The sequence below is a fragment of the Podarcis raffonei genome, chromosome 4 (genome assembly GCF_027172205.1).
Source record: "Podarcis raffonei isolate rPodRaf1 chromosome 4, rPodRaf1.pri, whole genome shotgun sequence".
NCBI classification, from domain to species: domain Eukaryota; kingdom Metazoa; phylum Chordata; class Lepidosauria; order Squamata; family Lacertidae; genus Podarcis; species Podarcis raffonei.
The window spans coordinates 56722844-56738192 of NC_070605.1; the positions used below are offsets into that span (position 1 = coordinate 56722844).

The 15349-nt window shown below is 45.0% G+C and overlaps 1 protein-coding gene across 1 annotated transcript in view; it reads left to right on the forward strand.

Annotated features, from left to right (window-relative positions):
- The first annotated feature begins 3329 nt into the window (after window positions 1-3329).
- Window positions 3330-15349, forward strand: part of BACE2 (beta-secretase 2) — a 36702-nt gene continuing 24682 nt past the window's right edge. The window contains exon 1 of the mRNA XM_053386771.1: window positions 3330-3688. Within this exon, the coding sequence (XP_053242746.1) occupies window positions 3365-3688 (324 nt within the window). The 5' untranslated portion in view covers window positions 3330-3364. The remainder of the gene's footprint in view (window positions 3689-15349) is intronic.

Sequence of the window (15349 nt, forward strand, 5' to 3'; positions counted from 1 at the left end):
GGCAGACTTTGGGGCTTCAACTTCATGCTGAGTACTTCTTCTTTCTAACATCAAGCCTGAAGAAGAGTTCCAGAGAGGTCAAAGCCTTGCTCATTACTTTGTCACATTTGAATTGATCCTAATGAAAGTTATGACCCTACCGCTGCTTTTGGATCCTGCCCCCACAATAGAGCAGAAAAGCATTTGTGGCTGTTAAAGGAAGACTGCTGTTCTCTATTCTCTGTGGGAGAAGTGCTGTGTTTACTAAACCATTTAGCTCTGACCTAGTTAGACATGAATTAAGAAGGTAATTGCCTAGGTGTGCACACTATTAAGGTATTTCTAGAAATATGTGCATATTATGGAATGGAACATTTTTTCATTTTGTCTAGCAGAGAGATAATACTGTGACACCGACTGGGCTTGCTAGCTATTGTGTTTCAAGAGCTTCACTCTTCAGATCACTAAAACTGTCTGACATTTCCTTTTGCGCTACCTTAGAGATGCAAAGACAAATGTCCCAGGGGCTAGCGAAGGTGTAAGATTTCACATCTTTTAAAAAGGCTGAATTATAATAAGATCATTTCTATCGAGAATATCTTTTTAAAGCATGTTATTTGTCAGAATGTTTTACTGTGTTAATACTTTATTCTCTTATTCATAGAGTCCAGCAGCAAAAAAGGAGATGGCTCCTATGCTCTACATCATATGCAGAAACTGTCTTCTTGACTGCTGAACCCACTGTTGGTCTCATCCACTCAGTCCACCAGAGCCTGTCTTCGCATGCAGGGCATGTTCCTAACTTACAGAGGGTTTGAGATCCTCACCTGTTTAACCAGCCAGGTGAAGCCATTCCAGGAGTGTGGCTGCTGTCGCCTGTTGACAGCTTCTAGGAGCCACAGGTGAGAGCTGAGTGCAGGGGTGGACCAATGGTGAATGAACTATCCAGAAGGAGAAAGTAGTGTCCCCCTACCTGATATGCCAGGAGATACTGCCCCTCCTGGCATAGGATTGATTCCCAAACTCCATTTTGTTCATCTTCAGGATGAGGAACCTGTGGCCTTGTTGGACTCCAAGTCCCACTAGCTCCAGCTACCATGGCCAGAGATTATGAGAGTTTTAGTCCAATAACAACTGGAGGGTCAGTTTCCCATTCCTGATATCTATACAGATCACAGCTTTATCATTCAACAAACTTGCCGTTTATACCAGACAAAACATTTCTACCACATAACCCCTTTCCTAACCTCTAAATAAAATAATGGCTATTTTGATTTAGAAATGGCAATCCTAATGCACTAGGAATTCTCTACAATAAGTGCTTTGGAGCTGACAGCCTCTGGTCAGTTAGGCTACACAATATGTTACATTTCCTAAGTAAACAGAAAGGGAAGCAGTCACTATTTTCATGGCAGTGTCTGGTTGTACTCATTTGATCTGCCCCCTGTAATTAACAGGATGGGTGGCCTTAGCTATTCATAAAAACTGCATTAAGTGAAGTGTTTTCAGGACTGCCTGTTTGGTGAGGTGAACACTCTACGGAAATGGAGGTATACAGGGATGGGTTTTAATGTGCAGTAGGAAGAAGTGATTATCATGCCTGACTCTTGTGCAATGAAAAACAAATGGTAAATTATATGCAGGCACACAACCTCAATCATTTGGTGTTGTGAAACAAGCCTTTCTCTCTCCCCCTCTCTCTTTCATGCATCCAATAGTTCACAAGGCAAAGCGGCTTGACTTCTCCTGGAGGTGGAACAAACATGTTTCCTGCATTTTGTGTTCCACATGGAGATACTTTACCTCCTGCAAAAAATACAGCATATATGAAACTTATACATATGGCAGTGATTGTAGATTCCAGAAGTGAGAACTGTGGGTAGGCAAAGCTGGCTCTTAATGTTAGAGAAAAATGTGTTGGAGTTCTAGTTTGTCTGGAAATACTGTCTTATAATTAACCAATAATCCCTTCCCAATTCTCACTAATCCCCTTTTTGTGGTGGTGACTATCAGTACAGTGGTGCCTTGGGTTACAGACAGTTCAGGTTACAGACGCTTCAGGTTACAGACTCTGCTAAGCCAGAAATAGTACCTCGGGTTAAGAACTTTGCTTCAGGATGAGAACAGAAATCGCGCAGCGGCAGCGGGAGGCCCCATTAGCTAAAGTGGTGCTTCAGGTTAAGAACAGTTTCAGGTTAAGAACGGACCTCCGGAACGAATTAAGTTCTTAACCCCAGGTACCACTGTAGTTACTCCAGGAGTGGGGAACCTGTGGCCCTTCAGATGTTGTTGGACTCCAACTCCCATCAGCCCCAGCTACCACAGCTAGAATTATGGGAGTTGGAGTCTACAGACATCTGGAGGGCCTCTCCATTCCTGGGTTAATCCGTATCTTCCCCCTCAGAGCGACCCCCACCCTTCCCAGGGCTGTAAACGAAGGTGCAAACTAAGCTCTGAGAAAGATTAAGGAGAGTTCCTGGAGCCACTTGTCTTCACGCAAGAGCAGTAAATGTCTGAAGAAAAACACCACAACTGCGGTGTTTCCAGCAGCTTATGAGAAATCCCGTGCGTAACTGGAAGCCTTAAATACTCTTACGCAAACGTTGGTTCAATAACAAAGCATTTTACCACCCGAGGTGGAGCAGCAAATTGCCAAGCCCAGTCTAATTTTGGTCCTGGAGACAGAAACCTCCCACAAGCGCCTCTTCGCTGCCCTGGCAAGAAAATTGCAACCACTTTGCTAATTATTTAATTGTTCACCTGCTGCCCGTTCCTGACACCCAAAGTGAGCGGGCCGAGGCGACCCACTCACTATAGTTAATGGTCGAGCCGGCCCTGCTGAAGAAAGGCAGGCTGCCCACCCCACCCCGAAAGATGTTCTGGTCTCTCCCTCTTCTCCCCTCCCCACTTGAATCAACGCCGTTCGGCGGGAGACCCGCGTTTCCCTCTGCAACGCGTTGATTGGCCGCGTGGAGGAGGCGCGGACGGAGCAGCCCCGTCGGCGGGGAGGGTTGTTTGCGGAGCTGGCCGCCCTTCGGGGGACTTTTCCTGCGAGCAATTTCCAATCCCGTCACATCCGCTGCTCGGCGAGGTTTGGGAAGTTACTTGGCAATTGTTTGCAGGATAGGGAAAAAAAGAAAAGAAAAAGAGGAGGAGGCGCGCCGCGGCGGCGGGAGACTGAAGCGCCGCCTTGGCTAGAAGAAACTTTCCTGACGAGCCCGGGGGTTGTCGAGGTTCGTCGAGGCAGGCAGGCAGGCATGCGAGGAAGAAGCGAAGCCCACCCCGGGAGGGCGAGATGACGCCGGGGCGTCGAGGCACCGACATCCCCTCGCCTCTTCGCGGTAGCCGGCCGCTCTCTCCCCCTTAATCGTCGCCGGGCGCCGGGATGGGCAGGGCGCTGGCGGCCGGGTGTCTCCTGCTCCTGGTGGCCGCGGCCGCCGGGCGAGGCCGGGCTGCCTTCAGCCTCCCGCTGCGCGTGTCTCCGCCGAGCGCCCCCGACGGCTCGCTCGTCCCGGTGCCTGTGGCGCTGAAGCCGCGGGGCGGCAACGGGACCGGCGGCAGCGCGGAGCAGGAGCAAGAGGCGGAGGGCTTGGCCTTGGCTTCCGACCCCAGCGGCGCCGTCAACTTTATGGCCATGGTGGACAACCTGCAGGGGGACTCGGGACGCGGCTACTACCTCGAGCTGCTGCTCGGCACCCCGCCCCAGAAGGTACGCGGGGGGCGAGAGGGACATGGGTGCCCGGAGGGGGGCGCGCGGACGGGTAGAAGGCGGAGGCCGCGGGGACGCCCCCGGTTGGGGGGCGGGTATGCCGGGCGCCCCTCGAGAAAGGAGCAGGTAGGGATTGAATGCCTGTCAAGGAGCTCGCTGCATCATCTAGGAGCGGGATTCCCTCTCCCCTCCTCTTGTCTCTGTCGGGAATTCCGATTCCCAAAGTAGCTGGCGGCCTTTGAGTCTGGATACCTCACGACGAACAATACCATAGGCTGTTGTGAGGAGCTTTGGAAGCTGCAGAAGAACATTAAAAGAGCTTGTTTGGATTAGACCAAAGTCCCCCCTCCCTTAGTGCAGGGATCTGCCCTCCAGACATTTTCGAACTGCAGCGCCCATACCTGAACATTGGCTATGCTAGCTAAGGCGGGTGGGAGTTGGAGGGTTTGAAGAACGAACTTCTTTCTGTTCCACCACCATTCCCTTATATTGGCTGACCCCGTTCTCCTGCTGTGGAAGAAGAGAGGGGTTTTTGTACAGGTTATGTATAACTTCAGTAAACTTCTATCAAGCGCTCTCCCCCCCCCCCATGTCCTTTTTCTTTTCCCCAACAAACAAATCTTAGATGCTTTCATCTTTGCTTGCAGGGAAAGAAAGTGCTTTGTACTCCTCAATATGTTGATTTCCTTTTCTGCCTGCAACTTTTCCTGCTCTCAGAAATTGTGCTTGAGATTTGGTTATTGGAACGGAGCGCCATCCTCCAAATGCAACAGCACCATAGATTTATGAACGGAGAACCTGTGGATGTTCTTGGACTGCAACTCCCACCATCCCTCACACCATCCCCCATGCTGGTTGGGGCTGATGGGAACTGGAGTCCAACAGTGTCTGGGGACCACACATTCCTTATTCTTGATATAAAGGCATTTCAATACTGTGCAAATAATGCAGACCTTTTTCTTAGTTTTCAGGGTATCCCATTTGCCTAAGCCCTTCCATTCATCCAAAGCATGCCTTGAAAGTCATATGTATTTTCTTGTATTATAAGGGTTGCAGGGAAGTGTTAAAATATCTGGACTGTATACCTTAACTGTAGTTTGGAAGAAAAACTGAACCGAAACATCTAAATTTCTCTTGTGGAATACCATGCTTCAATTAGCATTCATAACTAACAAGTACCTGACTTTTATGAATGGCATAATGCCAAGAAAAACCTGTATGTAGATAAGTGACAGAGTAAGGTCGTTCTATAACTAAAAAGAGGACTAAGCTGACTCACCCCTGCCTCAAGGACTATTTTTAAGAGTCCCTTTTAAGATGCATATGTATAAGCAATTACACTCAGGGTTAATAACACTTTTGGGCTTTGGAAAACATTTGGAAAGCTAAGAAATTGTGAGTACCACAAAATGCCCATTTCACAGAAGAAGCAGAAGCTGATAATGCACAGAACCTAGCCCTCCCTCCAAAAACAAGCAAACAAATCAAACACAGGCCAAAAAAGCAGCCCAAACCCACAACAAAACAACCCCCCAAAGTGCAAAGAACACTCAACTAAAAGAATGAAATGGTAAAGATTGTCTTGACTGGTGCCAAGAAGGGTGCCTCAGGGTTCTGTGTTGTCCATGTTGTCCATACTGTGTTGTTAGTACGTTGGGGACCCCATTGGTATGTTTTACCCTTTATTTTTCCTTCAATATACTTTGTATCCCTCCATTCATGAGTGTCTGCTTTGAGAGTTGGCTTTTTGGTTTGGGAAGAACGCTTGAGTATTTCAGAATAAGCCCGGCAGAAGAACTGAGTGTTCCTTTGTGTAATTTTACCCAAGTGCTACTCAGAGTAGACACATTAAAATTAGTGAGCCTATGTCGGTCATGTCCTTTAACTTCAACTCTGAGCGAGTAGGACTTGCGTTGAATGCCATCCCGTGTTGTGAAAGGAAACTTGGCTGTTAATGTAATAAAACTGTATCGTATGCTGTTGCCTAAATGTTGATCAAAAGTATCTTTCTGTAGCTTATTACTGTGGCCAGACGGCTTGTTATATTATGTTCTCTTAGTTACCTCCATTGGAGGGGAAAGCTAGAATTTTACGACTTGGACTCTGGAAGTATGAGGAGGGCCTCCCCTGTTGACAGTGTGTGTTTGTTTGTCCCTGACATTCTTTCTCTCTCCTCCCCACCCCCTAAACATTTTACACATCTGAATCCTGTCTGTAGGCAGAATATGGCCAACTCATATCCCATGCCGGTAGGCTGACTTGGAAGGGTTTTTTGAGGCCCATTTCAGTGAGTAGAACTCTGCACGGATTTGAAGGCTGTTAACAAAATCCTTGTGCCTTGAGTCTAGGCAAATCCTCACTTTACATGATGGTGGTAACAATATTACTGACATAATATATGTGCGTCGCCATATAAACACTGAGTTTTGCATTTTGCAGGGCATTTTATTCCATGCTTTCCTTGCCACCTTATTTCCATTTATCGACCTAGACTCATTCTGAGCACAAGGGGCACAAAGCATTTCTCCCATATTGGCAGTTAAAGCTTTCTTTCTTGACTTTGAGAAGCTTGCCACGCCTAGAGTCCAGGAATCCTTGGTGTAGGACGCATGGAGTAAGATATCTGTGGCATCTAATGCAAAATGTCTCCTAACATCTTTACCCCTTTCCCCAAATCTCACAAACTTGTGTGACACATCAATGTAATATACTAGGTTCAGTGCATGTTCTGCTTTGGCAGTGTATAAGCACAAGTGGGAGAAGCAACAAAATACTGCAGTGTGAAGTTCCGGATGCCAGCCAGCCATGCCCTGTTTCAGGTTGTTCTGTTCCATTTCAGCACTCCCTCTTTCCCATCCTGCCCCAATAGTCAGCATTCTGTAACCACTGAGCTGTTTTGTGGTTTTCCCCCTTAGGGTTTTTCCTAAATGATTTTTGTTTGCATGTGTTTGTGCCCAAGCCTGCTGATTTTACCTCCCCATTGTGTGTGGATACTGCATAATCCTTATAGATTCTTTATTGTCATTACACACGTGCAACATTGCACAAGTGCAACGAAATTGGATGCCATCCCTTAAAAAACAACAAAAGCAAAACAACAACAACAACCAACAAACCACATTCCAGCCACACCCACACCCATCAATCTCCCAGGTCACACTATCGAGTTACAGCATTCAAAAGGGCCACAGCTCTCGGGTAAAAACTGTTTTTCAGTCTATTTGTCCTTGACTTGATGTTTCTATATCTCCTGCCAGAAGGCAGTAGTGCAAACAGACTGTATCCCGGGTGAGATGAGTCCTGCAGGATGTTGTTTGCTTTCCTAAGACAACGGGAACCGTACAATTCTTCCAAAGATGGGAGAGGTTGACCAATAATGTAATTCAAGGATCCATATTTGGAGAATGTGTTCACTATTTACTATATAGGATTAATATATAATGTGGAAGCATCAGTCGAAGCAGATTCTCAAAGTAGCTGTTGGAACACAATGCCATTTTAAAATGGTTTCCCTGATCACTGAATCATTGTTTAGTTGCAAGCATCTATATGCCAAAGGGTTAATGGTGTGAAAGGTGGCGAGACTTGGAAATGGTTGTGTGGCCACAGTCAGAAGAAACCTGGTTTACTGCCTACCTATGAAAACAGATCGGAAATAGTAAGGAACTGACAGCTTTGAGCCGAAATGTGTGTTTGACAACAACAGTTAAGTTATAATTCATCCAAATGTGAGTATGGGCTTGTGAGAATCTTGCCCAGACAGGAAGGACTCCTCTGAGCATGCCATATGTTGCTTTTCTCTGTGCCTTCTGGTGCCACTCATATCACTGTATGAGGAACTGACACGACTGCACGGGGTGGGGGGAAGAGGCATACACAGTTTGAACATGAACAAACATTGTGCCTTCAGGACTTAAAATGCCACAATTGCAGGAAATTTGGCAGAATTGTCAGATTCCTTGGGGAACACCACCATGGTTTCCCACCAACAAAACCTGATGGATCTCAGCCTAATCCATTGCCCTATTAAGGGTGGAAAAAGATCTCCTAATATTTTAAAATAGCCTCAGGGGCCCTTATATTGGATTGGGGTAGCAGCATTAATGGGTGAGGTTTTTAACCTTTTCTGTGTGCCATTTTCCTGATAAAATTACCCTTCCTAAAACAGTTACTGTTCCCTGTAACAGGAAAGTACATATATGGTAACACTACCTATAGTCTCCATCCTTTTGGCGCTAATAGCAGCTGGAGGGGTGCAACTGGGGAAGGGTTAAATCACCCTTTACAGTGTGCTGCTCTGATAAAGCCTAACTACCCATTTCTCTCCCTCCCCCACTGCCCCCCGGCTTTAAAGGGAAGAAATTTGGGGAACCAATAACAGATTTATTGTGCCACATCAAAAATAGCATGGGGGGGGTTGACGTCACAGTTTAGGCTTCAACTTTAAACTGCTGTTTGGAAATGCGTAAGTCCCATATTCTGCAGCTCTCTGATATTCTAGTTTTCATGTCTACACCAGAAAGTAAAATTTTTGCTTGTTCTCCGATATTTTTTCTTTCAAAGAGCCTGGGAAATTCTAGGAAGATTGTGAGTATTGTTCCTTAGAGCTCTTTTGTATTTTCTTTCTTTTCTTTACAGAATTACAGTTGCTAGAGAACTATTTTATTTATTTATTTATTTATTTATTTATTTATTTATTTATTTATGTGCGTACACACACACCCTGCCCTATACCAGAGGTCTCAGGGCGGTTCACAGAATAAAATCAAAATATAACTCCACAAAATGCATAATAAAAAACCCCCAATAACGCACCCCCCCAAAAAACCCCCCCACCATATTTTAAAAGGGCATAGGATGTCAATCGAATCAACCAAAGTTTAAAAGGAACACTTTTGCCTGGCGCCTAAAGGTGTATATTCTTTGAACTGGTTTCAATTTGCATGCCTTTTACATTCAGATCTAGCTGTTCTACCTAAGTATTCAAGGTTGGGGAAAATGCTGCAACCAAATTCAGGCCTGAGAACTGTAACTTAATTCCATCCCGTGGTGAACTAACTTACACTTCCTTGTGTGAAGTCATATTTCTTTTTGCAAATACGTTGCTGCCGTATCAGGGTGTGTGCTGATACTGTGTAAATGTAGGACTAACAAAAAAAACAGTTTAGAAAGGGAACAAAGTTCACTTTCCACATTACTGCTTTCATTTCCTGCAGATTTTGCTATTCTGGCAAAAGGCAGGCAAAGAAGAAAATAAGCGAGAACATGTATTAACTCTTGCTTTACTGTTATGCATGGTGAGATCAATGCAATATTTTAAAATTATTCCTTGTTTATAGGTGCAGGCAATATTCTTAGATAGAAAAAAAGCACAGAAGAATGGCATGAAACTGAAATATATTACAGTATATATGAAGAGTGCTGTTGCATCAGACCAAAGGCCTGCCTAGTCCTGCAGTTGTTTCCAGCAGTAGCCAACCAGAGATGCTTCTGGGAATCCCACAAGCAGAGCATGCTGTGGTTTTCCACAACCTGGAATATAGAGGCTTGCGGTCTCTGATCCTGGAGGTATCAGGACTGTTCTCTATGCATTTGTTGTGACTTCCCTTAACACTGCCAAGTACTTGTACCTTGGGTTAAGAACTTATTTCGTTCTGGAGGTCTGTTCTTAAACTGAAACTGCTCTTAACCTGAAGCACCACTTTAGCTAATGGGGCCTCCCGCTGCTGCCGCACGATTTCTGTTCTCATCCTGAAGCAAAGTTCTTAACCCGAGGTACTATTTCTGGGTTAGCGGAGTCTGTAACCTGAAGCATCTGTAACCCGAGGTACGACTGTATATGGCTTTCACTTCTTTTCCCCTAGAGGACATTCATAAGACGTATAATTTATTTAGTGCTTCCTAAGTTTCACATTGTTTCAGTAATTCCTACAACAACACTGTAAAGTAGATCAGCACCAATATGCTCATATTGCAGATGTGAAGCTGAGGCTGAAAGACAGGACTTGAATAAAGCTTTCTAGATACACACTTGACTGGGGATAATCTCCAATGTGGTTAACTTCTGAGTAGCTATTTGGACTATAACCTATAAAATAAAGCTCTGATCTTTACTTGCATATCTCTAAAAATATTGTTTTTGCTGGCTGGTAAGAGACTGGGCAACTTGCCTCCTATCTCAAATGGACCCAGCTTTCTTGGTGGGTTAAATACTTGATCATTATTCCACATAAAGGAAAGTTTTATCAAAAATGTAACTTGATGTTAAACACAATCTAAGCTTCAAATATCAATCCTTTAAAGCAGTGAGTTTTCTCTGCAAGTGCACATGAGTTCATTGCTGAGAAAAGTTTTCAACAGTATCATGGGATCTCATGTGATTAAGGGATGCATTATTGGGCAGGATGACTAGTCAGATGATAAGGCTAAACTGTGTAATCCCGAATGTCCTCCAGGATTCTGAAGCCTGTTGGAATAAATGGGAGTTTGTACTGAAGAAGCCTTTTGTGGAATGGAGCTTTTTATTTTTTCTTGAAAGCCTTTTATTTTACAAAGAACTCTAATAGTCCCTTGCAATATGCAGTTCCTAACTGTAGGACAGTACCTATATAAACTTCAGGGGGGGTGACCAGTGGGGAGGATGAAGAAGCTCCACTTGTCTGTTGTTTAGTGGTGTCCGACTCTTCATGACCCCATGGACCAGAGCATGCCAGGCACTCCTGCCTTCCACTGCCTCCCGCAGTTTGGTCAAACTCATGTTAGTAACTTCGAGATCACTGTCGAGCCATCTCATCCTCTGTCGTCCCCTTCTCCTTGTGCCCTCAATCTTTCCCAGCATCAGGGTCTTTTCCAGGGAGTCTTCTCTTCTCATGAGGTGGCCAAAGTATTGGAGCTTCAGGATCTGTCCTTTCAGTGAGCACTCAGGGCTGATTTTCTTCAGAATGGATAGGTTTGTTCTTCTTGTGGTCCATGGGACTCTCAAGAGTTTGGTTTTTTTACCCTTAATGTACATTCCTTACTAATTATTGTTACAGCACCACAGTCCTCCAGTATTGGCAACAAAATATTTGCATTCATGGGAAATAGGATTAACTTTGCTTAGCATTGGTGGTACTGAATTGATGCTTAAAGGTAAAGGGACCCCTGACCGTTAGGTCCAGTTGGGGATGACTCTGGGGTTGTGGCGTTCATCTCGCTTTATTGGCCGAGGGAGCTGGCATACAGCTTCCAGGTCATGTGGCCAGCATGACTAAGCCCTTTCTGGCAAACCAGAGCAGTGCACAGAAATGCCGTTTACCTTCCTGCCGGAGTGGTACCTATTTATCTACTTGCATTTTGACATGCTTTCGAACTGCTAGGTTGTCAGGAGCAGGGACAGAATAACAGGAGCTCACCCCGTCGCGGGGATTCGAACCACTGACCTTCTGATTGGTAAGCCCTAGGCTCTGTGGTTTAGACCACAGCGCCACCCGCATCCCTTGAATTGATGCTTAGGGCTACTGTTATTTCAGTCTGCAATCCGTGCACCTTTTGTGCAAGCTGCCTCCATGTGATTTCCCCCAAAATCCTTTCTTCCAGAGCAGCACCCTGCCCCAATTTTCAGACTTTATTTAAGGGAGATGCTTTGTGGGTAGAGTGGGCAGGGAATTCTCCTTCCTTTTGCTCCCATAGTTTAGTATTCTGAAGCCATGCGCTGAATCTTATGGTATGTTAAAAGATCGAGGTGGTGATCTACTTTGAATGCTTCCAAATAGAGAATCCGCCCAGCAGTCATTATGTCTATAACATTTTTCCCACATCAATCTTCATGCATTCAGAGCACAAATGTTGGCATGAAGTAATAGCAGATTTTGTTCTTTCTTCCATTCCAGGAACTTTCACGAGTGTAAACTTGAACACTGGCTTTGGCTCTTTAAAGTTGGAAAATAAAATAGAAAGAACTGGTCCATGTGTTCCCAACACACCCTTTTTTTCTTATCCTCCATCAACCTCTATCCCGCTGAACTCACTCACAAATTCTACCTATAGTACTAAGATATTCCCACATGTTAGCCTTTTCTTTTTTCTTTTTTTAAAAAAGATGAAATTTCAATTATTCACTAAGTTACTGTCAAACAAAATAAGAGTGAAATAATCAAAGGATCCTTGTATTAAAATGGCTTTGTCAAGATGATGGTTTAAAAATAATGGGTTATCTTTGTGATTTCAAACATTTGGTTTCCCTTGGGATGAGGGATGGCATTTAAATTCAGTAAAGAAAGATCAGCATTTCAAAGAATTATATCTTGGCCTTTTGTTTGTTCACAAAGACTTTGACAAGTGAAATCGCTTGTTGGCGATACACAGCAAAATTATATAGCAGCAGCAGAAACTAAAAAAGCGCTATATATAAAACAAGTATTGAATATTGCCAAAAGGGGGTGTGCTTTTAGAATTACATTGAGCATAGACTTCTTACATCACATATAAAGTGCATCAAATATAATGTGTAGTTTTGAATTTATGATGTTTTGGTTTCATTAGTATACTTTATTCTACTGTCATATTGAATCAGTGCTATAGTTAGTTGTACTAGTTCAGGGATGGAATAAATATTAGCTCTGGCCATAGTGGTGTGTCTGTATTTGCCAAGTGATTACAAACATGGCATGATGCAAGCATCCTTTTATGCAAAACTTTTCACATGGTTGTATTTAACTTACATTTGACACATACTCATTGTTTACTAATGTGGATTGGTTACGCTTTGATATTGTTTTCCTGCCCCTTTTTTATAAGGTTTAGAGAGTTAGCAGGTTACAAGAGTGCATTTTCAGCTCTTTGAATGATCATTTACTGGTGAAAATCTTGTTCTGATTTGTGGTAGGCTACTGTTCATCATTGAAATTTCATTAAAGGGACGCGGGTGGCGCTGTGGGTAAAAGCCTCAGCGCCTAGGGCTTGCCGATCGAAAGGTCGGCGGTTCGAATCCCCGCGGCGGGGTGCGCTCCCGTTGCTCGGTCCCAGCGCCTGCCAACCTAGCAGTTTGAAAGCACCCCCAGGTGCAAGTAGATAAATAGGGACCGCTTACTGGCGGGAAGGTAAACGGCGTTTCCGTGTGCTGCGCTGGCTCGCCAGATGCAGCTTTGTCACGCTGGCCACGTGACCCGGAAGTGTCTCCGGACAGCGCTGGCCCCTGGCCTCTTAAGTGAGATGGGCGCACAACCCCAGAGTCTGTCAAGACTGGCCCGTACGGGCAGGGGTACCTTTACCTTTACCTTTACCTTTACCTTTACTGTTCATCATTCTGACATAATAGAAGGAATAGAAGTTTGACTCTTTAACACCAGCTGTAAAGAGTCTGTTGTACTTCAGATTCTGATGTGCCAAACACATGCAAAGGACTGCTTTGTTAAACCTGTTCTACAAGGTAACTTGAATCCATCAGGATCTACTGTGCTTGAAAGGCCAACTTTTTAACAGTCTGTAATACTCCTGGAGTCCGTTGGGTGGCCTTGGCACAGAAGGAAGTGGATTGAAAGTGGCTTGATTCATAGCATGGATTTCATTCATCTTGAAAGAAGCTGAGATTTTCACTAATGTGTGTATCTAATATATGCATTTTTGTGTGTGGTGCTTGGCTGGTGAACTGCATTGCACAACACAGAAAAGTGTGACTATCAAAGGATGGCTATGTTTTGGTTCACGTAAATTGTTTAGGAATGTATGAATTTGGTAGGTTTCTCTTTAAATGAGAACTGAATGAAATCCCGCCCCCTTCCTACTTGTCATCTGTGGTAGTGAAGTGTAAAGTTTTGTTTCAGATCCCATTTATGTTTTTCTTCCTTAAATAAAATGTTTACATTGCAAATATAACAGGAAAAGCATCTACTTGCATTATTATTAGCTGTCCATATGTCAAAGTTGGTAACCACAGGGGCGTGTTAATTATAAGATAGATATTCAGGTGTGGAAAGGGCAATAAGGTGGGCGCTGTGGGTTAAAGCCTCAGCACCTAGGACTTGCTGATCGAAAGGTCGGCGGTTCGAATCCCCGCGGTGGGGTGCGCTCCCGTCGTTTGGTCCCAGCGCCTTCCAACCTAGCAGTTCGAAAGCACCCTAGGGTGCAAGTAGATAAATAGGGACCGCTTACTGGCGGGAAGGTAAACAGCGTTCCGTGTGCTCCACTGGCTCGCCAGATGCAGCTTGTCACGCTGGCCACGTGACCCGGAAGTGTCTGCGGACAGCGCAGGCTCCTGGCCTATAGAGTGAGATGAGCGCACAACCCTAGAGTCTGGCAAGACTGGCCCTTACGGGCAGGGGTACCTTTACCTTTACCTTTTAACATTGTACAAGTGTAACTGGTACAGTCTGCCCCCACCCCCACCATGGATTACTCTGTGCCTGTCTTATCAAATTTTGCTTGCAGTTTCAGCACTGTTTGGAACAATTTGTGTGATATTAAATAAACCTTCTGCATGCATGACTCCACTTTCCTAGTCATTAGTTAATGTGTGCTTTAAAAAGCAGCAGTTGGTCAGTTCAGACCCAGGAGGATTTCCAGTTCTTGTCCCTTTAATGCTGACACTTAAAAAGCTGTATCAGGTTTCCTGTCTTTTAGCACGTTGTTGATACATGTAACTTTTTCAATAAATATTTGGGGTGTGTCTTTCTAAAATGTTCCAAATACAGGTTGGGTTGCGTCTCATGGGATCCCTTTCTTCTGGTTTGTTTTTGTCAAACAAAAAACAAAAAAACTGTCGTTAGATTAATTAGTAGTTTCTGCTAATGAATAGAAGCAGGAAATTGGTTTGGAAAGTCTACTTTTATGAATCCATCATGGGTATTTCACGCCATTGGATTTGCTTTCCTGAGCCACAGTGGAGCAGTAGGCACTGAAGAAACATATGAATATGATTCGCAATTAAATCTCCCAACCAAGTCTCCATAATTTATGCTCACTTTGGTGAAAATGCCACAACCCTCTGGTGAACGTGGATCATCCCAGACTGTAACTCTTGAACTGGAGATGAGGCAGGGATCGTGCCTGAAGTTGTGTGGCAATCCCCACCACCTCCCCAGTTCCAGCTGGGGACTGGTTTGGCCACTACATTGCCAACCATGCTATATACCAGGGGTCAACAAGGCTTACCGGGCATGAGTCGGATCACTCCCACGGAGATTCTCTGTGGGCAGGACCGGCACAGCATGATGCTGGAAATCACATCTGTGCATGACCGCGGTGCCGAAAATCACTTCTGTGCATGCCCAGATGCTGGAAATCATGCCTGGCAAACACGATTTCCGGAATCTGGGCATGCGCAGAAGCGATTTCCAGAGCAACAGAAGAGAGTCCCCGCGTCGTGCTGCACCGGTTTAGCGCAGCGCATGGGGACTCGCCAAGCGGGCGGCTCGTGGACTGGTTAAACGGCCTCCATAGGCTGCTTCTAGCCCATGGGCCTTAGGTTGCCAACCCCAGCTATATACACTGCCTCAACGGCATGAAACCAAACTTATAAGCCCCTGCCACCCTCTCCAGTTCAGAGCTGGAGAAGGGAGCCAATGCACTGTTTTGAATTTCCATGGAGACACACAGCACAAGGTTAGGGACAAAGAAAAGGGCAGGGTTCTGGTGATTGTGGGTTGTTTTTTTACTACCAAGACCCGCTGTGGACCTCTGCTC